The sequence below is a fragment of the Rhinolophus sinicus genome, chromosome 2, assembly GCF_057876585.1.
Source record: "Rhinolophus sinicus isolate RSI-liver-muscle chromosome 2, RSI-T2T, whole genome shotgun sequence".
NCBI classification, from domain to species: domain Eukaryota; kingdom Metazoa; phylum Chordata; class Mammalia; order Chiroptera; family Rhinolophidae; genus Rhinolophus; species Rhinolophus sinicus.
The window spans coordinates 170647089-170671989 of record NC_142502.1 but is presented as its reverse complement, the minus strand read 5'-3'; the positions used below and the strand labels follow the sequence as shown (position 1 = coordinate 170671989).

At 39.8% G+C, this 24901-nt stretch overlaps 1 protein-coding gene across 3 annotated transcripts; it reads left to right on the top strand.

Annotated features, from left to right (window-relative positions):
* The first annotated feature begins 6908 nt into the window (after positions 1-6908).
* On the top strand, positions 6909-22130 carry YPEL5 (yippee like 5). 3 transcript variants are annotated; one of them, XM_074331844.2, is made up of 4 exons: positions 6909-7080; positions 8460-8704; positions 18527-18691; positions 20207-22130. In XM_074331844.2, exons 3-4 carry the CDS (start codon positions 18551-18553, stop codon positions 20429-20431), a joined length of 366 nt encoding a protein of 121 aa, XP_074187945.1. In that variant the 5' UTR covers positions 6909-7080; positions 8460-8704; positions 18527-18550; the 3' UTR covers positions 20432-22130. The 3 variants fall into 3 exon arrangements, with proteins under 3 accessions (XP_074187945.1, XP_074187944.1, XP_074187946.1); XM_074331843.2 differs by lacking the exon at positions 8460-8704 and having other exon boundaries at positions 6918-7080; XM_074331845.2 differs by lacking the exons at positions 6909-7080; positions 8460-8704 and adding an exon at positions 8024-8162.
* Positions 22131-24901: the final 2771 nt, after the last annotated feature.

The following is a 24901-nucleotide window of genomic DNA, read 5'->3' as shown; positions in this document are numbered from 1 at the left end:
CCATAGTAAATCCTGTGTAAGTACCAGCTATTCTTACTGTTATTATTGTTGTGATTTATTTGGGAGCATATAAAGCATTACTGAAGAACAGAGCTAACGAAATACTTCTTGATACTGTTTTTGGTTTACAAAAGAGTCCTCACGTCTTCATAAATTATAAACATCTGTCTCTCACCATTTCCTTCCCCTTTACCTGAGCGTTCTCATGCCTTAGTAATTTGTAATCCTTTTCAACTTGTTCACATGTCAGACAGAATACTACTTTATATTCTACATGTCACTCAAAAACTGGATAAAAAAAGAAAACCCTGATATTTCTTAATGATTTCTAGGAAATAAACACAATAACATAATGCTGCTCTGAGAAAATTAAAAAAAAAAAAAAGGTTGCCACTGTATTGTACTGGCATCACCAAAAGGCACTGGTTATTATTCACAGTGTGTCCATCTTGAAATTCAGATGGCACATCCATGAAAGACAAAGCTCGGCCCTGCTTGGAATCTTGCTGCAGAATTCTGACTGAGCGAAGCCACACTAGGCGAAACAGAGCTGTTACCGTGGGTACCTTAAACCTCTTTGCCTGGTACATGTTAAGAGATGTGAGGTTTCCCAGGAACACCATGGCTGTGGCACTGGGGAAAAAGAAGGCTATTTATACTTGATAAACAAGCAGTGATTTCACTTTCTATCTAATATGTGGTTGTTATCTTTGTATCTTTGAAATTCTCTCTCTCTCTCTCTCTCTCTCTCTCCCCCCCCCCCCCGCCCCCCCAGAAGTGATCAGTTTGCTCATTCTCCGAGGTCCATTTTGGAGCCAGAGAACACAACTGCAGAGGTGAAAAAACAAAACAAAATGCTAGCCATGAACTACCTCCCAAATTACTGATATAGCTTTTGTCAAAACAAAGGGCTTTCTATGAACTACAAAGGATGAATTTTTTCAGATCAAAGCTTAGCCAGCTAGCACCAGTTAAAATTCAGAATTACAGTAAGAATGTAAATGTATCATGATAGTTAATTTTATGTGTCAACTTAACTGGATCGTGAGATGCCCAGATATCTGGTTAAACATTATTTCTGGGTGTGCCTGTGAGGGTGTTTCTGGAAAAGATTAGACGAAATTGGTAGACTTAGTAAAGCGAATTGCCCTCTCCATTGTGGGCAGGCATCATACAATTCACTGAGGGCCTGAATAGAACAAAAAAGCAGTGGAAGGTTGAAATTAACCTCTCTCTGCTTTACTGTTTGAGCTGAGGCAGCAATCCTTTTCTGTCCTTGGCACTCCCAGTTCTCAGGCCATCAGACCTGGACTAAAATCTACACTGTCATCTATCTCTCTTGCTCTCAGCTCTTTGAACTACACCACCTGCCTTTCTGGGTGTCCAGCTTACAGATGATAAATGTGGGACGTCTCAGCCTCCATAGTCATGAGCAATAGTTTATAATGAATCTGTTTTTAGAGATTGATAAATGTGTATACACACACACACACACACACACACACACACACACAAACATACACATACACATTTATATATGGTTCATTAGAACCTGACCCTGCTGGCACCCAAGTCTTGGACTTCCAGCCTCCAGATCTGTGAGAAACAAATTTCTATTGTTTATAATCCACTTAGTCTATGGGACTTTGTTATAGTAGCCCACACTGACTAAGCCAGCCATTTCCCCAACTCCAACCTTATGCAACTGGTGAGGTCTGGGGGCTGCCTTGCATGAGACCACACATCTGGCTCAGGTGACTGGTCCCTGATCCATCCAGGGCAATCAGAATCCTTCTCTGGGACTTTCCTAACTGGAGATCACAGGGGAAAGACTTTCCTTGCTGCTCAGGAAGCCATAATGATGTAAGTAAGCATGGAGCTACTTGAGGCCACGGCAAGGAAGTGCAGAGTCAGCTTGCAAAGAGAAACAGAAATGGAAACAAAATCAGCCAGTCTTGGCTGCTTCCAAGTTCCCTAAGGCCATATCAAATCGCTCTTCTTGTTCTTTGGTGGTGTGGGCCAATAATTTCCTTCTTATGCTTTAGCTGCTTCAAGCTGGATTTCCGTTACTTACAACTTACCATGTTGACTGATACTATAATAGTAGTTTTGCAGAAGATGCAAATTCTTCACATGATCATTTTTTGCATCAGCTCTCAATAAAAGGTGAAGGCAAACTAAACTTTAAAATGACTGTGGCACTAAAAGGTATCAGTTTTCTTATTGCTCAAGTTAAACGTATGCATTTTAAAATATGTTTATGAAAACTAGGACAGTGTAGAAAATGAAAGTTTCAGATTTTTGTCTGTATGTGTATGAATACATATAATGACCTTGTCATTTACAAAAATTAGGTCAGACTATGCATAGAATCCTACAGCTTGCATTTTCCACTTAATGTATTTTGGATATCATGATGTATCAGTTCATATAGATCTGCTTGGTGCTTGGTGGTGTTTTAAATGTTTATTTTATATCCAAAGTGTGTCCTCCTAAATGACTATCATTAGTAATGGTGGAAATGACTAGAGTATTATCTCATTGATGGAATTCTAGCTAAGAACCTGGAGACCTTTGTTATCGACTTTTAGTGTGCAGACAGATTTTGAAAGTAGCCGGATGGCTCATTTTTCACCTCCGTGATATAAATCATGTCAGAGGACTGGCAGTATTTGAAGTACTCTCTGCATTCAGGGCTGAACTACACAGGAGTGCTATCAGGCATCTGCCTGGCCGTCTGTGAGCTTAACATTCTGTAATGTGGACAGTACATGAGAAACAGCAAAACCTGCTCTTTGGACTCAGCTTCACAGACTCATGGAAATAATAACAAGAAGTAACACAATAGCAACTTTTATTAAGCTCTGAATAGGTATCAGGGACACTTGATATCAGTTATTAGGTTGGTGCAAAAGTAATTGTGGTTTAAAGGGTTAAATAATTCCAAAAACCGCAATTACTTTTGCACCAACCTAATATATTATTTAATGCTCACTATAACTCTAAGATTATCACTATCTTTAGTAATTAAATGGAAGCTCTCACCCATGGTCAGATGTCTAGGAAGTGGCAGTCCTGGAGTTTGGCCTCAGATTAAAAAACTCTAAAGTTCACGTTCCTCACCAGTTTATTCTGCTCTCCAACTCTCCCCACCTAACTTGGGACATTTATCTATCCCTTCCCCTGGAACTCAGATTATGAGATGTAAAAGTTCTTATTGTTGGGAAAATTCGTGGAAATTTTACTAAAGCTTTTGTTGTTGGTTTTAAAATAAATTTAGGGGAGGATATTATAGGATCCTCTTAATTGGTGCCACCTGGTGCAAGGGTTAGGGGCTTGTGGGCTGAGGTTCTGTTCCCTGACCACTTTAACATTTGCGGAGTCAGACTTGTAGATACAATAAACATTAGCAAGAATATAGTTATGTGTTGTAACAAAATTAAAACTCTAATAATCATAAATAGCACCAGGTAATAAGAAAATCAACATAAAATACGAATTTAGAAAAATGAGGTGATGTATTAATTTCCTTATTGCTGCTGTAACAAATTACCACAAACTTGGTGGGTTAAAAAAACACAGATTTGTTACCTCACAGTTCTGGAGGTCACAAGTCCAAAATGGGTCTTAACCAGGCTAAAACTGAGGTGTTGGCAAGGTTGTGTTCCCCCTGGAGGCTCTAAGGGAGAATCTCTTTCCTTGCCTTTTGTAGCTTCTGAAGGCTGCCTGCATTCCTGGCTCGTGGCCATGTACCACCCCAATCTCTGCTTCCATCATCACATTTCCTTCTCTGACTCTCCTACCTCCATTTTTTGCTTATTTTTTTGTTAGAAAACCTAGTTTATTTTTAATTGTGGTAAAATACACAGAACAAAGCATTTACCATCTTAACCATTTTTGAGGTTTTTATAAGGACACCAGTTCAATATTATTAAACATATTCATTGTTGTGCAAAGTTATGATCATTTTTCAGACAGTTTTTATCCAGTGAATTCAGGAAAATAAACTACAAAATTATTATCTTTCTTACAAAATGACAATCAACTAGAGTTATAATATATATAATAGAAGTTCCCATTCACAGTAATTCCCAGTGTTAGTTTGCAGGGGCTGACACAGCAAATTGACACCACAGACTGGGCGGCTTAAACAACAAATTTTTTTTCACAGTTCTGGAGTCTGGAAGTCCAAGATCAAGGTGCCAGCAGGTCCGGTTTCTACTGAGGCCTCACACCTTGGCTTGCAGGCATCTTCTGTGTCCTCAGCTGGTCTTTTCTACATACACACACATCCTTAGTGTTCCTTCGTGTGTCCTTCTCTCTTCTTTTTATAAGGACACCAGTCAGATTGTCTTGGAGCCCTAACAACCTCTTTTTAACTGATTCACCTCTTTAAAGGACCTATCTCAAAATACAGTCACATTCTGAGGTACTGGCGGTTAGGATTTCAATATATTAATTTGGGTGAGGGGATACAATTCAGCCCAGAAAATATATGTTACCTAAATATAACCCGAAGAAGATACAGGAACAACATAAAGGAAGGCAGCTATACCATGAAATTTTTACTGAGACCTAAAATAACACTTGAATACATGGAGAAATATACACTGTCCTTGGTGGGAAAGTGTCAGTATTTTAAAGTGCCACTTTATTCCAAATTAAATGAGTAGGTATAATACAACTGTAATAAAAAACCCAACAAGATATTTTTCAAAGCTCTTACCATTTCTTTTTCATTTCTCTTCCATGTTAGTTATATTATCTTCAATGCATATTCTTTATTTCTAATGGGCATGCCACCATCAGCTCAGACCCATCATGTTTCCCCTTAAATCAACCTTCCCAACCACCCTATATCTAGCAATGGGAAATCATCACCCTACCAGTCATCTAGGATAAAAATCTCTGGTTTATCAAAGAAGAGAGAAAAGTTCTCTCTTCTTTGTCTACCTATAAACAATTAGTCAGTCTTGTGAGCCATTCTTGTCAGTTAAACCTGCTCCTTCAGTGCCATTCCTATCTGCTCTCCTTACCTCATGTTTGGATTCTAACTCTGTACATCCATCATGTAGATTAATCTTTCTAAAATATGATTTTCATCATTTTCTTCCAAGTTTAAAAATATCGTGTTCAAAAACTCTACTGCATGACCTTGGACAAATGCCTCAGTTTACTCATCTGTAAAACGGGCATAATTGTACCTACCTCACAGAGTTGTTATAAAATTCAGTTAATAATTTTAAAGCACTTAGAACAGAAAGCACTTTATATGTATTGATTAAATAAATATTTCCCCATTGTTTTTTGTTAGAGAAAAACTCATTCCCGTGGCTTTAGGCATTGTATGCCTTTTCAAATGATTATATACATAAATATTTGACAAATATTTTATTGATGAACACTGGTGTTCATTACAGCAGTATTTTTCATAGCAAAAGATCAACGGCATCTACGTGTCTACCAGCAGGGAAAAAAGGTTTGATAAAAGATGGTGAGGTCATACAATGGAAAACTATGGAAACAAAGGTAAATTTGTAGATAAAATATAAATTTGATGTGGAAGGATGGCCGTAACATACTGAGCGAAAAAAAGCAAGTTGAAGAATAAGAGGTACACTATGCTTTCGTGCACATTCATCTTGGGAAGAATGGAAGGATAAACATGAAGGTGTAAGCAGAGGACAGGGGTCTCTATTCTGAAATGAGGCTGAACGACCTACCTACAATGAGCATGTGTAACTTTTGTAATTAAAGCTACGAGGAAAAACATTTTCTAAAAATGTTTAAAACTTCCTCATCTCTTGGAAAACTCTCTTATCAAAAGATAATTAGTCCTTTTGCCTTTGATATTCAGGTTTTTATCTGAACTAAGTGAAAATACTGGTGAATTTGGGTTTGATGAGGAATCAAATGCTAGGATTTGCTTCAAAACCTCTATCCCACTACTGGTGGCTTTAAACACCTTGCAGATTAATTTCAAATGTTAGCCTTTATTTTTTACCCGATAAATAGGCATCAACAAGTATTTATGCTTTATCTTGAAAGTCATTAATGTAATTACCTGGGAAATTCTAATGGGATGGAGACGCAAAATTTTCCATCTCAAGCATTGATGAGGCTTAAAGGAACAGATACCCTTTTTAACAAATTTCAGACTCTAAAGAAGAAAATCTCTAAGACCGAATTTTCTCATCTTTTTGATACTCATTTCCACTACAAAGAGAAAACTCAGGGAGTTGTAAATAAAGTCGGGCAAACTTGAAAAATCCTTTTTTTCCATAGATGTTCTTCAAGAGTTCCTATATGCTCAGATTCAAAGGGTTTTTGGGTTTGTAAATAAAAGGTAGCCCTTTATAGTAAGGAGTGGCAAGAGTAAGCAAGCTCACAAAAATTAAGTACACGGTGCAAGTTAACTATCTAGGCAGCTGCTTTGCCTAGAAAACAGCCTGTTGTTTTCATTTGTCATCACTGGGTCTCAGGAAGCTAGGCCTTAGCCAGCACCTGATAATGATGGTGACGCGTGGTATCTCACAGCTGCCACAATTAGAAAGGCTGAGCCGTCTTCTTTAAGAAGCTGACTCACGTGGATGCTGTGTTGTGCGCTCTCAGCTGAGAAGGGGGTGGATCCTAAGTCTCTTCACATTGGCCACCTTTGGAGAAGGGGTAGAGCTTTCCTCTTTGATTGGCTGTAACAGTCCGTGGTGTTGGGTCAGGGGCGGGGCGAACTGCAGGGAGCCTGCCCTGGGTCTGCAGCTTCTGGAAGGGGTGGGTCGCGACGCAAAGGGTGGCTAGAGTGGGGGGGAGGGTAAACCAGAGAAGGGGCGGAGCTCAGCGGAAGGGGCAGGGTGTCTGAGAGAGGGGCGGGGCCTAGAAATGAAGGACATTCTGGACCAATCGGAAGAGCCGACTGCTCGAGGGACGGGGCTACGCTGGGTGATTGACGTTGAGGCCCATCCAGGGAGAGGCGGGGCCAAGGCCGGGGCCTGACTAAACCTGGAGACTCCGGTAGCCGAGGGGCTTCATCCCAGCTGAGGATCCAAGAACCGCAGGCTGCCACGGACCTCACAGCCGCTAGGGGTAAGTAAGACGGGCGGGAGCTGGGCTCGGAGCCCGCTGGGGGCTGGGGAGGCCTCCAGGTCGGCAGCCTGGAAGCACTCGGGAATCGGTCCGGGGGCCCAGGCAAGAAATGCCCCTTCCTTGTCGTGCTCCCTTCGGGGTCCTAGCGCGGCCGACCCCGGCCCCTTTGGGCGGGCCCCGGCGACCGGGGCTGCAGGCCGACGCGCAGAGCTGTTTCCTCTTTGTGAGGCCCGGGCGCGGCGGCTGCCGTCTGCCCGCCCCCGCTGCGCAGCCTGGACGACCGGCGCGACTGCCACAACCGCGACCCCTCACCTCGGCCTCCCGTCGCACCCTCCGGTTTTAGCCAGTACCCCCGGTGCCGCCTCGGAGGCCTCGGGAGCCCCCTCTGCGGACAGTTTGGCCGGCGACTCCCCCCCGCGTCGGCTGCCCCGCCCCCACGGGCCGCGTCCCCGCCGCAGTGTCGGGGGCGCGCCCTGGGCTCTGCGCCGCCGCGGTCGCCTGGGAGGCCTTCCGTCCCCGCCGCTTCGCCGCCCCACTGTCCCCGAAGTGAAGTGCGAACTCCGAGTTGTGGGGCCGTGATTACGCCCTGGCGTGGCCGGTCCTTAAAAAGGGCCACATCCCGGGCTGACTGGCACTTGCTTCGGGCGGGGAGCTTCCTTGGCTTTTGTTTTCTGTCCAGCGGGTTGAACGTCCGCCTCTCCGCCCTCCTCCCCAGCTGACCCCTGAACCGAGGGAGGGGACCCCCGCTGGCCTGGCACTGGGCATGGTGCAGCTGTTGGATGGCCTTGGATCGTCCCGGACCCTCGGGCCGAAGCGGGCGGGCCGGGACCCCGCGCCGCCACCCGCTCAGCTGTTTCCGCCCATGTTTGTTGTGCCGAAGGAGGCTCGGCGGTGCCGCGCCCCGGCCCCTCCCTATTGGCCCGCGCAGTCACGTGCCCGCAATCAGCTGGGACCAGCCGTGGCCGTGGGCTGCGCAGCGGCCCTGCTCGCGGGGCGGGCGGCTGCGGGCAGAACTGACTCGGCGCCAGGGTCGCGGGGCCGGCTGTCTGCCCGGCGGCGAGCAGCGTCCTTTCTCTTGGCAGGTGGGAGGGTAGGCGTGCCCTTGCAACCCCTTTATTCTGCACTCGGTTCTGCAGGCCTATGTAGATAGATACCGTAGGACAGGAGTGTTACGGGCCTGTGTAGGTAGATGGGACAGGACAAAGAGTATTATGAACAGCAGGAGTTGGAAAACTGAACTACTACAAAGATCTGTTTAATCCTGACACCACTATTAATCCTCCCTTCAAGTGAGAGTCTGGGAAGGTGTACAGCTCATTTATTTTTAAACTTTTTCTGTTTACAGAGCCCTGTTGGTAATCTGAGGATTTTTATTCCAGGTCTCCTTGACAGATGGAAAACCTAAAGTAACCTCAGGCTAACCTTGTGTTCCTGGAAAATTAGACTTGCTAGTGAAGTCACTGGCGGTAATAGGATGTTGGCTAACTGCACAGTGTTGTAGCTGCGTTTCAACACAGAGGAAGCAAAACACATGAAGTGTTTCCAGGGTACATATTTGTGCCAGATGTGAAGTGCCTGGGTGGATTCTTTTCCTAAAAATTTATCGCATACTTGTACTCTTTAGGTAAGAAGGAAATTGCAAAATTTTGAATCTTTTCTCTTAAAGCTTTTACAGCTTAGTAAAAAGTCACAGACATGAATTCGAGTAACAATACAAAGTTAAATGTTGGTAAGTTATGAAATGAGTGTCATCAGCGTTCAAAAATGGGGCAGTGAGAAATGAAGGAAGGTGAAGTTGGAAGCATTCTTAAGTGGATTGGTATTGATCAGACTTGCAAATGGAAGAGACTTTGGGTTGCTAAAAAGCAGACAGAGGCCTAGGAGGAAAAACAGGCCTGGAGCATTTACAAACACTGAGATGGTGGCTCTTGTGCAATTTGGCACACAATGGAATATTTTCCACATGTCCCATTATCTTTCTGGGTATGTACTGGAAGACCAAGTAGAATGTAGTTCCTTGGAAAGGACCAATATCTACCTTTTTAGAGGGTGTCCTCACCCAGCTCAGTCAGTGCCCAGTACAGGCCTACTGGGTGACTCTTTTTTTTTAAGATTTCTAGGAACCATCTTACCTGTAAGAGGGAGATGATGAAATGTCCTCAAGTAAGTTATTTAACTTGACAGGGGAATTAAATAAATTGGATTTTAACAACTTTTCTAAAAAGATAAGTAAAATCCATGTGGGTTTTTCTAAAATAATATCTGGTTGGATCATTGAGGACTTTTTCCTAGACTTACTTGCCTTTTATTTTGTTCTCCTTAAGTGGTAGAAGAGAGAGAAACGTTTAGACACAATAAAAAGGGAAAGGAAATAAAGCCAAAATTAAGTCTAAAAAGAAATTAAATTAGCTGCTACCCTCCCAAAAACCAGTCCATGAGACATGAAGCTAGTCCTTAACTAATATTCATGAGATGGTAAAAACTTGAGTCCTAAATTTATTTGTGCCCAGGATATCATTTTCGGTTTTGAAGTGCCTAAATGGATATATAAATCAATATCAGCTTCTCTGGTAATCCTGTGTAGTAATGTCTGGGTAATGTAGGAACTGACCTCAGTAGCTATGACATGAACTTGCTACTTGACATCTGAATCAGGAAACCAGTTAAAGTATACTCCAGTCTATTCAGTTAGAGGCTTTTTTGACTCATGGTATTGCATCTTAAAAAACAGGAGATCTTGAATTTGTCTTGCCAAAGGACGTTTTGGGAAGATGACCAACTCAGATTGTTGAGCTGACTCACTGAGTTACATGACTAGTCTTATTTTCTAGAGATGACTAAACAGAAAGTATTCCGGAAATACAGTAAACTCGGAAAACATTTACCAACAACAAAGACATTATTTGAGGGTCCAGAACAAAAATATGAAAGTTACTGTCAAATGACCTGATACCACAACCAGAACGTCATTTGCTATAGCAAAGGAAAACTCGTTGGTACTGCAAAAGAATTAGTAAGAATAAAACACAGTTTTCTTATGTCACTGAAACCTTGGCTTGATGAATATTTTGTACAAAAATTGGAAAATTGGTTTTATGGCTCCAACTCAATTTATTTTCCTTTGTAGATTTTCAATAGAATTTAGTCACAAAACTCAGTATGAAAATAGTTGATACGATTTGCATTGCATTAAATGTTGATTATAGTAATCAACCCAATGCTGTTAAAAGTCCTTTGGGTTTTCTTTTCTCTGTTTTGGAGAGAGAAGAGACTGAAAACGAGATACACAAGCATGCTAACAACGCATGTTCCCGTTTTAGTGAAACCATTGCAAACCACAGCCTTCCCTGAGTGGCAGGTTCTTTTAAACCTTTCTGTACTAGGCTCCTGCACACTCAGTTGCCAGCAGGGGAGGTTTTGTACCTTGCATTTGCCCATCACCATTTTCTGGTACATTGGAAAAACTCTCAGTATTGGTGGTGTGTGTTTTTTGTGGGCTGTGGAAATGCTCTGAGGTAATTATTACCAAGGAAAGGTCTGTCTGAGAACTGGGTGTTTTCCCAACTGAGGGTCCTTAGAGATGCAAATCAATACCTACTGCTCTCCTCCTGTATTTTTAGGGCTGGTAAATGTGTTGTTACCTCCTTCAGGGAATTCTGCTTGCTAGGGTTGAATGGAACTGGATTATTAATTACAGGGAGGGCAAGTACCTATTTTAAGACCTAGAACTGTGACGCTAAGAAGCTTCAGAAGCTTTCTAACTTTTCTTTTGCTTGTAATTTCTGTCACCTGGTCACGTAGTTTTGCAGTAATTAACATGAGGTGAAGCCGGTTAATTGTTATTTGTTTCTTATCCTTTCTCAGCCTTGCTTTCTTCATCTGTAATATGAGAGGGAAGTTGGAGTGGGGAATGTTGAAGGTCATCCGTTTCACTAGATTTACCTTTATTTAGCACTTACTGTGTGCTAGGCACTGTTCTAAGAATGTATTACCTTCAATTAATTCTCACAACTCAGATGGATACTGATGAGGAAGGGGAGGATACCGTACCCAAAGTTTACGCCAGAGCTGAGATTTGGACATGGGCAGTCTGACTCAAGTTCAAGTACCTGGGCTGCGTTGTTTAAATTCTGGGAGTGAGAAGAGAAGGAAGCTGAAGCTGGGTATAGATTATCTATGTTTACAGTTTTTCATTGTTGATCTTCAACATGCTGGACTGATTACAGAAAGTTAAAGATTTTAGCTAGAAAATCCATGAAGAAAAAGGGAGCAGGATTAAATTCACCTTCTTCAATACTTCTCTTGACCCTTGAACCTGAATGCCAACCAAGTTTACTTTTTTTTTCTGAGACTTTCTTTCTAAATGAAAAGTTCTTTTCTGACCAAATGAGTTTTTAAGTAAGGGTCAATACATTTTCTGTCAATAGCCAAACAGTGAATATTGTGAACTTCGCAAGCCATAAGGCTTCAGTTGCAACTGCTCAAACTCTGCCTTTGTAGTGAGCGAACAGCCAAGTATAAATAAATAGGTGTGGCTGTGTCTCAATAAAACTTTATTTAGGACACTGTACATTGAATTTCATGTAATTTACATGTGTCATAAAATACTTTAAAAATTTTTCCCCCTACAATTTAAAAGTGTAAAATTCTTAGCTTGTGGGTAGTATAAAAACAGGTGGTGAGCTGAATTTTGCCTAAAGGCCCTAGTTTACTGACCCCTGCTTTTCAGAAAAATATTTAGCAATGAGCCAGACTAAAGAACAAGATACCATAACATTTAATACGTGTATATCAATACCAGCAAAGAACAAGTGGAATTTGCAATGAAAAACAATACCATTTATATTAGCATCCTAAAAAATGAAATACTTTGGAATAAACCTAACAAAATGTGTACAAGATCTATATGAGAAAAAATACAAAACACGAATGAAATCAAGAACTAAATAAGGGGAGAGAGATTTCATGTTCGTGAATAGGAATACTCAATTTTGTCAAGATGTCAGTTGTTAGGAAGACCTGTATCTACTTGATCTGTAGATTCAATGCAGCTCGCAATCAATATCCCATGTTACCATGTGAGTATCAACAAACTGATTCTAAAGTTATAGAAACCAGAATAGCCAACACAATATGAAGGAGAATAATAAAGTTGGCAGATTGACACTGCTCAACTTCTAGAGTTAACTGTAAAGCTACAATGATCAAGATAGTATGGTATTCACAAAAGAATAGATAAATAGATCAGTGGAACAGAGTAGAGAGCCCAGAAATAGATGCACGTAAATATAGTCAACTGATCTTTGGCAGAGTAGCAAAGACAATACAGTGGAGCAAAGATAGTCTTCTCAATAAGTGGTGTTGGGAGAACTGTACATCCACATGCCAAAAATTGAATCTGGAAACAGATCTTATACCCCATTCACAAAAATTAACTCAAAATGGGTCACAGACATTAAAATGCAAAACTATAAAACTAGAAGAGAAAATCTAGATGGTAATGGCAATGACTTTTTAAATACAACACCCACAGCATGATCCGTGAAAGAAATAATTGATAAGCTAGACTTCATTAAAATTAAAAACTTCTCTGCAGAAGACATCAAGAGAATAAGAAGACAAGCTACAGACTGGGAGAAAATACTTGCAAAAGACATGTCTAATAAAGAACTGTGATTCAAAACACGCAAAGACCTAAAACTCAACAATATGAAAACAACCCAATTAAAAAATGGGCCACAGAGCTTGACAGACACCTCACCAAAGAAGAGACACATACGGAAAACTGTATGAAAAGATGCCCCACATCATACAAGTATGTCATCAGGGAAATGCAAATTAAAACAATGAGATACCACTGCACACCCATTGGAATGGCTGAAATCCAGAACACTGACAACACCAAATGCTGACGAGAATGTAGAGCAACAGGAGTTCTCACTGATTCCTGGTAGAGAGTGTGGTGGTTTCTTGCAAAAGGTAACACACCATATGATCCAGCAGTTGCACTCCTTGGTGTTTACCCAAAGGAGCTGAAGACTTCTGTCCACACAAAAATCTGCACGTGGATGTTTTATTCATAATTGAATCATAATTGCAGCTTTATTTATAATTGCCAAAACTTGGAACCAACCCCAGTGTCCTTCAGTAGATAAATGGATAAATAAACTGGTACATCCAGACAACTGAATATTATTCAACACTAAAAAGAAATGAGTTGTCAAGCCATTAAAAGGCATGGAGGAACCTAAAATGTATAAGTGAAAGAAGCCAATCTGAAAAAGCTACATACTCTATGTCTGTATGATTCCAACTACATTCTGGAAAAGGCAGAAAACTATGGAGACGTTAAAAAGGTCAGGGGTTGATGGGGAGAAGGATGAATAGGCAGAGCACAGGAGTTTTAAGGCAGTGAAAATATTCTGATACCGTAATGGTGGATATGTGTCATTATATGCGTCCATGTGTCCAAACCCATAGAATGTAAACAGAGTGAACACTCATGGGAACTGTGGACTTTGGGTGATGATGATGTGTTGGCATAGGTTCATTAATTGTAACAGATGGAGCACTCTGGTGGGGGATGTTGATAATTAGGCTGTGCATGTGTGGGGGCGGGGGACATATGGGACAGCTCTACCTAATAGTTGGCCGTAAACCTAAAACTGCTCTAAAAAAATTAAATCTCAAATTTTTAGAAAGTCTTTTTTAGAAAATTATTTTATTGACCAGGCACGACTCAAACCAGGAATTATATAGTATATAGTCCATAATGTCTAAATTTGAAAAGAATACATACTTTGTTTTTCATGGATTTCTGAAACAGAAAAATCTGGGTTTCCTTTTTGTGTTTTTCATAGATCCTGTTATTTTTTTTTTTTAATTTTGTAATAAACTAGAGGTCCTAAAAATGTGATTGCTTGACAAGAATCTCCTATTAAAATAGAAGTTGGAAATGTTAGGTTGCTAAATGTGCTATTTGTTGAAGGGGGGAGGAAATTGAAAACAATTACTAAAATATGATCTATATATCGTGTGTGAATTTCACTTATGTTTTCAACCTGGCAGGCCCTTCACTGTTTCCAGTAATTTCAAATAAGCTAATAATAGGCTGCCAGTTAAACAACCAAGTTTGGTACTTCTCTTATTTCAACCTTTTGAGGATTTTAATAACCTAGAACTAAGAAAAGCTAGTACCAAAGAGGCTTTATTTATAAAATTTGGGAATGCTACTTATAAAAATTAAGATCATGAAATGACTTTTTGCTTGAAAGTTGAAAAGGAAGAAAACATCTTAAAGCTTTAACGGTGATAAGTTTGGCCTTAATTTTGGTTATAAATTTGAACTTCCACATTGTTACCAAAACATGCACGTTACTACGTAGGGACACAGTAAGATGCCCTCAGAATCAAAAAGAGAACATTAGTCAGCTCACTCAAGATGTTTTAGAAAAACTGTGGCTGAACAGATTTGGGACTTAGATTCTTAGTCCAAGCAAGGTGTTTAGCATATCTAGGAAATATTTTAGATGTAAAATTGTCAGGAAGTAGGTTGTCTGTGGCTGGGGGTGGGAGGAGGGATTGACTGCATAGGGGTTTCTGGAAATTTGGGGAAGGAGATGGAAATATCCGAAAGTTGGTTTGTGATTATGGTGGCACAACTTTATAAATTTACTAAAAATCATTCAGTTGTGCACGTAGAGTGGCTAAATTGTATGGTATGTAAGTTACTCCTTTAAATTTTTTTTTTTTTTTTTTTGGTTAAGAATCAGCAATATTCTAGCCTGTCAGGAAAAATGTTTCAAAGTTTGTGGTCTCTATGAGCTCTTGCAAAGGGATGGCTTAAGCACATGCCTTTGACCTTATTTTTGTAGCACTATCTAATTTAGCACAAATGTAGTGGCATCTGTGATTGTATGTTGCGTTTAATAATACTATACATGCTCCCTGACCACAAAAGGTTTATCAAGAAGTGTGAATTTGAAGTAAGATGTTGATGGGGTGTCGGGAGGTATTGCCAAATTTGCAATTTCTTTTAAGAAATTGCCAGGGGTTTCTTTTTCTAGTTTAGGAGAGTGTGTGATTGGAATTGCCACCAGCTAAGATAGAAAATACAGGAAGATTGGCATAGAGGCAGGAGGGGTACATGGTAAATCTGAGGGAGAAAGACTGAATCGGGCAGCCCTCTGGTCACTAGCGAGTGAATGGAGTGGAAACACCTGGAACAGGATGTAATTCAGACCCCAGCTCGGCCAGTTTCAGGAAGTCATACAATCTTTATTCCTCTACAAAAGTGGGGTAATAAATACCTACTTTAGAAATTGTCAAGATAAAATGTGGTATGTAAAGTGCCAAGTGTAGTGTTCCATACAGTGTAGACACTAAATAATTATTAGGCCTGAGGCAGAGTTCATTATATATCATCCAGCTTCAGAGAAGCCTGATTCCGGTATCATGTCTTAGCTTTTTAATGACCTGCCCCATTAAATAACAAAGTGGCATTCTGATGGATGCCATCCTCTTGAGAGTTTGGATAATGTAAATCAGTAGTAGATTGTGTTTCTAACCCTGCAAATCAAAGGCTTACCACTGGGAACTAATGACACTGCAATGGTGTCTACTTCCTGAAGAACTTTGACAGCAAGTGGTGTTTTGCTGGCTTTTGCCAGATTCCATGGCATTTCTAGCTTATCTCTTGGCAAATAAGAGTTTCCATATAAAAACTATATTTTTCAGTTCTAATAAATAAAGCTAACACTACATTTTATATACATATATATAGTACTCTGTAAATGGCAACCACAGCTACTAGGAATGGTGATTCTGCGCTTATATTTTTGGTCTTGAATGAATCGTGTAATTGAATCCAATAAAAATACTTGGATAAAAGAGGGAAAAATAGACTGAATTTGAAGGAGGGAAGAGAAAGCATGCTAAATCTATGTACCCCATTTGGGAATAAAGAGCTTACCTTATCTAGCAGCAAGGGTCATAGCTAGAATGTTGCAGGCAGAAGGCATAGGGAGAGTTCATTTTGAATCGAGCACATTTTCCACAGTAGCATTGTGTCTGCAGTGGTCAGTTCCAAACATCTAGTTACTCCTGCATTGTGATTGAAATAAATTACTATGTGAACATTGTATTTTAAAAGTTTGAAGGAAAATTGGTAATGAGTCGCAGAAGCCCAAGCTGAGACTAAATCACTGCACAAATACTAGTTTTCAGAGAAATACAGAATATGAGGATTGTGTCTTAAAGAGGCAAGACTGTAAAACTTTGCTGTTGATTCCTTTCTGTAAAGAACAAATATTAAGAAATATGACCAAATCAATTGCTCATAGGGGCTCTGAATGCTTTATTTATTTACATCAAGAGTCATAAACTGCAGAGTGGAGACTGAGCAAACCTTTTGGGGAAAGTTTCAGCTACCACTCAACTCTAGTCAGTTGTTGCCATATGAGAATACATGCTCCATGTCGCCACGTCTCCCCACTGTTTAAAAAAAGGCCCCAAATACAGGCTCTTTAATGAAATCTCTCAATTTTTTTGTTAAGAATAAAAAGCTGGGGAGTGGCCAGTTTGGTTGGAGTGCGGTGCTATTAACGGGGTTGCCAGTTCAATCCCCACATGGGCCGCTGAGCTGCGCCCTCCACAACTGAATTGAAACGACAGCTTGACTTGGAGCTGATGGGTCCTGGCAGAACACACTTAAATAATAAAAAGTTAAAAAATACATAAAAAATAAACAGTGTGGGCCAAACAAAACATGTCCACATGTGTTTTGTGAGGGAAGGGTTATTTGTTTCATTTACCGCTATATCCCTATGCCACCAAATGAATTCAGCCTGTAAATTTGTAATCTCTGACCTTTATGTATGTAACAGTATTGTGTTCTTAAGCATCTGGAAAAAGTAATGCTATCCTCTTAAAGGCTGAAACAATGGGCTTAAGTAAGTCTTACCTATTGCTGTCATTTTGCAGAAATGTAATCAGAAAGCTAAATGTAATTTAAGTCTTGTGTTTTTACCCAGGGTTTATTCATTGATGTTCTTGTTAGTGCACTAGTTTTCCTTTTAGTAGCTATAAATGGTAATTATGGTTACCATTTGTTTTTCATTGCTTATTAAACTTCCATATCATAAGGTTTAATGGGAGTCATAATACTCTTCATGACAATGCCATTTCTGATGGCATTAGGACTGCCTAATAGCTGAGGAAGTTCACAGATGTAAAAGGAATGGAACTTCCTTTTTAATTTGTAATGGGATGTCCCCAAATTGAAGATGACAGTGGATTCTTATTACAAACATAGATTATAGGTTTCTTTTTCATAGTGGCAGCTGTATCAGCTCTGCATGCCATTTTAAAGACATGTAATATTAAATATTTAAAACACAGGAGCTGAAAAGGAATAAATTCTTTTTCAAATGAAAACTTTAGTCCATTCTTGACTATATCTAGATCTTTAAAAATACTGTTTGAGGGGATTAATTGCTGTGAACTTAAAGAGTTACATACATTCAGTCTTCTCACTTTTGAAATAATTAAGTTTAATTAGCCTTGTTTCAGAAGTTGGATTCACAGCTTTCCCCTCAATATTTCAGCACTTATGTGACTTACTGCATTAGTACAATTTATTAAATATGTAATAATGGTTTGGCTTTTCCTTCTTCTGTGTTCCTGTTTTCTTAGCCTTACGCCCAGCCTGGGCCATCTTGTGTGCCACCTTCTTAGAGAAGGCAGTGCAGGGTAATGGAAGAAGTTTGCCTTTGAATTGGGTGAACTGTATTCCGTTTAGGACTTTCTGTGCTTGAAAGCTGTGTAAACTCTGACCAGTTACTAACTTTGAAGTGGGGGTGACAACCTCACAGAGTTACGATGATGTTGAAATCAGTGCAGCACCTAGTACAGTTCTCCACAGACTCAGCCTTACTGATGTTGGTGCCATCACCGTGTGGTGTAGATGCACCTGGTGACCAGAAACCCACTCACTCCCCCCATGCTCTCAAACCACACTACCCTCTCGTTTTCTGATTGCCCCCTTTCTAATCCTGCCTGATCATCTCACTCATGCCCCACAAGTCTTTTCTCAAATTACACATACTCAGCAGGCATACTTAACACTGACGCTCAACCTGTTTTCTCACCTCTTTGTGCTTTTCATCGTTCAGTTTCTGGTATTCTACTTTCTTCCTATTTTTTCCATACCAACCAAAAAAGAAGTGCTACCATTCCTTTTCTGCCTAAGCATGTTTATTTCCTTGGCTCCCTGCTTCTAAAATGTCCTTAGCTTGCGTGTGCCTGTTGTTTAGTGTATGGACGTTGGACCCTTTTGCTCAGAGCCAGCTATCTCACATGTTGAGTAAATGGTTCTCTATGACCCCCGCCAAGTAGGTAACTAACCAAATGTTTTACTCATAATGCATTTCTTTCCATTTGCTTCTAGGTTTTTAGAACTTCAACTATAAAAATGGGCAGAATTTTCCTTGATCATATTGGTGGTACCCGTCTGTTTTCTTGTGCAAACTGTGATACGATTCTGACCAACCGCTCAGAACTCATCTCTACTCGGTTCACAGGAGCCACTGGCAGAGCATTTCTTTTTAACAAGGTTGGTGGGAAAACCAGATTCGTTTCTTAAGTGGGTTCAGTGGTGGATATTTTTGACAGCAGTGCCAGAATATCCCTCAGAGCTTGGAGAGACCAGGAAGAGTCAGAATGAGAGCTGTGATCTATAGAAATAATTGCCCACTAGCTTGTCTTTGATCGGACCTCAGGAAGACATTACTAGAATGTGACTTTTAATCTTGGAAGTATAAAGACTATTATAATAATGGTGGTCTCCATTCAGAAAACATTCATTGTAAGAATTTGATGACTTCACAGACTATGGAAGAAGGGGCTGAGACACCTCCATACCCATGTCACTGATTTATCTTTATAGAGAGATAGTTGTATTAAGCTCTTATAGCTTAACAATGCAAGTGAATAAGAATCATCTAACCAACTTCCCTTGGCTCTAATTTCTGCTCACCAATCATCTTTCTGATTATGATTTAGTTTATTACATCGGTTTGCCAATGGGAAGAGCGTTTCCTGATTTACAAATAAATGTCTAGTCTGCCTGCTTGTGTAATTTCTGCCTTGCTTTGAAATTGATGTGATTTCTGCCTTCTGGAGTTTGTGTAGTAGCAAAGTTGAATTTCCAAATCTTTTAGGCTAAGGAACAGAACTAGTGCAAGGGTATTGGCTCTTAGAAGGTCAACTAGACTTCCCCAGTGGACACCCCTCTGTTCCATTTCAAAACAAGTTTTTCTGTCAAAGAATTGATAGTGTATACCCCCTTGCTCTTTACTTAGGTATGTAGCAGGGGTTGGAATACTACGGTAGGACGGTAGACCAGCTGCCTGACTTTTGTAAATTTAATGAAGCACAGCCATGCTCATTCATTCATGTATTACCTGGGGCTGCTTTTGTGCTACAACAGCAGGCTAAATACTTACAACAAAGACCATGTAATCCTCAAAGCCAAAAATATTAACTATCTGGCCCTTTACGGAAAAGTAAAGTATAGAGGATTGTTTGGTGTTCAGAATCATTGGAAATTCTTCACTGAGTCTTTGAACCCACTTGAAAACGGTATATTGCAATGTATGATCTATCATAGGCGTAGTCTAGCCCAGTCATATATATAAAATGTATTTTTCAGGAATAAATTTGGCAAACTTTTTAATGTAATACCTGTTGTGTGTTAGGTTCTTTTACATTGGTTGCCTTATTTGTACTCATCATTGAATGGTAGATAATAGCAGTTGGACACAAACCTACATTTCATGACTCTAAGTCAAGGACTCTTCACTGTAGTGCAGACAAGGAACTGATAGTATAGAGTGTGGCTTGGAGAAATACAATAATGCATGATTGTGATCGCATTAGATGTCCAGTTGTGATTCCAGAGGTTTACCTGTCCCAGCAGCTTTTAAAAAATAGCTCTGGGGAAGGGTATTGACTAAAGTAACTGCTGTTTGCTTTTCTGAAGTTGCTGTTATTGCACCAACCAAATATTGTGTACTTTGTGGCAAACAATTGACATGCTTTTGCAATTTTGTTTTCACATGTTTCTTAGGTAGTTAACCTGCAGTACAGTGAAGTTCAAGACCGGGTCATGCTCACTGGCCGCCACATGGTTCGAGACGTGAGCTGCAAAAACTGCAATAGCAAACTGGGATGGATCTATGAGTTTGCCACTGAAGACAGCCAGCGTTATAAGGAAGGCCGTGTGATCCTGGAACGTGCTCTGGTCCGGGAGAGTGAGGGGTTTGAGGAGCATGTACCATCTGATAACTCTTGAAGAATAAGAGATAACGCCATCTTTTCCCAGGTCTCCTTCACTGAAAACAAAAATCTACTTACATACACTGTCACCTTAGCATCAGAGTCGGATTCATGAACTGCGGAACAAGAGGTTGTGAGCATCTAAGATGGAACCTTTCTTTCTTTCTTTTTTAAAATTTTCTATTTTCCATCCAACAGCAGTGTGTAGAGAGAATATTATGCAGATGCCGTTAATTTTTTTCCCCTGTTTACATCGTGAGGCAGAATAGTCTATCTGCAGCTACATGGTGGCTATGTGAGGAAAAAAATCTGGGCTAGTAGAGTGAAAAAGTGTGTTTTATGTACATTTTGAAGGGAAAATGTGTCAAGAGCATGGTTTTTAAACTTATTTGGGCTTCATTTTAAAACTTTTTTTTTTTTAAACCCAGTTATTTCACTTGATTTGTTGGCCTCAGAGAAGAGATCCGAATTTGTGACCAGAGCTAAAGGTTCAGTGTCAGTATGGCTTGTGCTGGCCATTGTGCCATATTCTTGTTGGAGATGAACCGTAGCACCAGAGCTCATTCTTCCTTGTCAGCCTTGACCCAGAGATGTCACCATTCCTAGTTATGTCACCACATAATTGGTGTTGATTGGAAACGTCCTGAAATGGGGCAGAACTGCTTGGTTGTCTTTTCCATGTAACTTAAGCATAGTAATATAAATAAAGTAATAGTTGGATGTTTTTGGTCCTGTGTTGCTTTTAAAAACACCTTTTGAAAGAGTAGAATATTTGGTAAGTAATTTTCGTAGTAGTGTTTCTTTTCATCTCTTAAAGCTAAATTGACTGTATATTACTTTGTTTAAATTAAAACATGCTGTTTAAACCCACAGTATTGTATTTAGAAAACAGTTGAACAGAATGTCAATGTGCGTTCATGCAGAAAGCTTTTCATCTGCATGTGTTCTAAAAGAAAGGGGGAAATTAAGCAGCTTATCTAAAAATACTGCTTTGCAAAGCATTTCAGCCTGTCCTCAGTTTTGTGTTTCAGGCTATCCTCTGTTTTGCGTTGATTTTGACAAGTCTTTAGAGCCTAATAGTTTCATCAAAGGACTAGCTCTCATAAGCATTGTTTCCTCAGATCTTCCCTAAGAAATTCAGCTTTTGAAATTGAAACTGTACTTGGTCCCTTCAAATAGACAGGGATCAAATTTGACTCAGGATGTTATTTTAGCCCAAAATTTACAACATTATGAAGTATTAAAATGGAAATGTTTCTTTATCCAAACTATTTCTAGATAGTCTAATATGTTTCTAGTAGAGTAAATACCATTAAAATCGGCTAATTTAAATGAGTGAATGGATGTTTGAGTTCTCAATTTCTAGGTCTATGTTTAGAGAGGAAATTTGCCTCAATTAGCAAAATCTTCCTGTCGTTGATATTAGAAGTTTCCTCTAAGTTCAGTTAAGTTTCTCTTATTTGCCTTTGGGCCCTTGGTTAGAGGTATAGGGACCTGATTAAGTAGGTGTATAATACTGCATTTGAGATGAGTGGACACAAATTCTTCTCTGTCTTTCACCATGGTCTAAATCTTTAAGCGTTAATTAAGAAACAGCATTCGTTCCATTTCTTTTCCATACCGGCCTTTGATTATATGCAGATTCCCAGTAGCATGCCTTACCTATATAGCACTATGTGCATTTGCTGTCACAATAAAGTATATTTTATCTTGCATTGGTGCAACACTGCTACTTATTTTCCACTGATCCTTGTCTAGTAATCATCTCGTCTTAGTTTTTATCTATGAGCTTGTCTTCATTTGGCAGCCAGGTGACATTCTGGCTTAGTTAACTCTACCTAATTTACACCTGGAGATATTGAATTTACCAGTATTAACTTCCCTGAGATGATTTTGCCTCAGATGCTGACAACTACAGTTTCGTATATATGAACAAATAAAATACCCTATTGCTTGGGTGACTTTTGAGGTGACTTCGGCAGGTACCACAGCAAGCAATATGGAAGATCCATTCAGATTGGATTCTTTACACAGAAGCAAACACATTGTTCATGTGAGATGGAAGACCGCTAATGGAAATGATCTTGCTTTCAGATGGGAAGGTGAACCAAGTGCAGGGGAACATGCTGCATAGGAAGTGGGTCACTGCGGGGGGTACAGGTTAAGTGTTCTCCTTCGAAAATTTTAGAATCCTTCCTCGTAATTTTAGGTGACAGTGACCGTAAGCTGTTTTGATCTTAACATGAGTGCTTTTATTTAAAAGGACCCTAAAATGAATACTCTGGGTTAAATTTTTGTTAGCAATTTTGTGATGATTTAAGTGACAATTGTGAGGGGGTGCTTTGGGATTGGATTTGGCAGGATTGGGAAACTAATGATTACAAAATACTAAGAGATGTTTATGATGATTCATTTCCACAAGTTATAAAAATATCTCACAGTTTAAAAGTATTTCCACTAATTGCATGTCTTACCAGCTTCCCAACTGGGGCCATATAAAACCCAAACTCTTACTTCTAATCTAGGGAAGCTGTGAATAGGAAACAGAGCAAGATTAAACGAAAAACTGTTAGGCTAGTACTTAGCACTGATATGAAGAGATCTGTTATAGAAATAAAGCAGAACTAAGGAGAAATTAGGGTGGGTACACATCCTAAATTGGGTGTGAAATGTATGGCTTCTTTATTTTAAAATACTGCAACTTCTATGTTTAGGCATAAAATGTACATTCCAAAAGCACAACGCCAGAAGGTGGTGTGGTCCTGAGCATTGCTTTACATATTTAGGTGGTTTTTAGATCATCTGCAGTTTGACCACTTGGGAGTCTTGTGAATAAGCCCCCATTCCTTTTCCTAATACTGAATTGGTCTCTGAGGTAGAGCCAAGAAGTCCAGATTTTTTTTGCCAAATTGCAACGATAACCTATCTGCTAATTCTTGAGAATTACTATTCAAAAGGTTATTCAAATTCAAAATACTGCATGGTTGTGGTGTTAACCAACCTGGTAAAAGTAGGTGTTTGTTACAAGAGGCCCACAGCTAAGAAGTGTAAATAAGGAAAACCAGATTAATTTGATTTGCACCTGCTTATAAACTTGACTTAAAAATGGATAAGTATAATACAATAGTTAGATACACTTTTAAAGAGAGGCAAAGTCTCTAGGAAAGTTTCTAGACAGATCACTAGACTTTAAAGACCTGTCTTCAATGGTGACTGATCGATTGGCTGTGTGACTTTAGGAAGTGTGTGATTTAACCTCTGAAACCTAGTTTGCGCAAGTAGGAATTACAGAAACAAGCCCTATCTTAAATGATTGTTAGAATATAGTGAATATTTGGCCTAAAAGCCTGTTAATTATTATGCAAATATATGGGATACTTACTCGTTCCAGTACTCCTGATAAACAACCCTTCACAGTGTGTTCATGCAGAATTCATCAGCCTGTGTTTTAAAAGGGGAAATGAAGCAGTTTATCTAAAAATACTGCTTTCCAAAGCTTTTCAGTCTATCCTGTTTTGTTTCAGCCTATCCTCAGTTTGCGTTGATTTTGACAAGTCTATAGAGCCTAATAGCCTTCATAGTAATCCAGAAACCTGAAATTTTGCTCTAGAGAATGACCAGAATGCTTTCAAAGTTCTTTAAATTCTTACTGGTCTTGATATTTACTGTTAAACCTTTAAGCAGATAGGGCATGAAATCTGTTTATCAGATGTTACCATCTTGACCTTTTGCCGTAAAGGATCTTTCATAATCTACTGCAGTAGACATTTTGCTTTGCTTTCAAAAATCATCAAAGCTCCTATTTTTCTCCTACCATGGAGCAAAAGGAAGAAAGATAAAAGGTTCATTGATTACAACCTCAATGATAATGGAAATAAGAAAAAAAAAGCCTCTTTTCCTCCCAAAGAATCCTGCAAGAATTTCCACTAATATGTATTGACTAGTTACTTTTCATACTAAATTTCGTTTCTCCTGTGTTTGTCTCAGCCTATTTCACACCACTGCTATAATACTGTTAGTCTAGTTTTCAAAGAATCCTCTAAGATTGTGAGAAAAGTGGTTTATATACCAATTCATCTCATCTTAATCCTCTGCCGGTTTACCCTAAAGAAGAACAAGTCATCTCTTGTCCTTGGACTTAAAGCAAAGACAAATGTAACCTAATAATTCAAAAAAACATCCAGAGCAAAGCCCAGCCTTAAAAAGAGGTATTTGTGTTCCTGAGGATTGGCCAGAGGTTTTCAGGGATGGGTGCAGTTTGAGAAACCACTCTAGTGTGCCCGAGTCAGGGGGCTGGCTTATCTGTTCTCCAGAATTTCCTCCTCCACCAACTGTTGAGTCACCATGGAGTCCCTCACTACCTACTTCTCAACTAACCCACTCTCTACCTGTAGCCTTCCCAGGAAATAGGGGGCAAAGTGGAGGCCTTACTATGAATGCGTGATAATTCCATGAGTGTCCTCTGTCCCTAGCTAAGCCATATCCC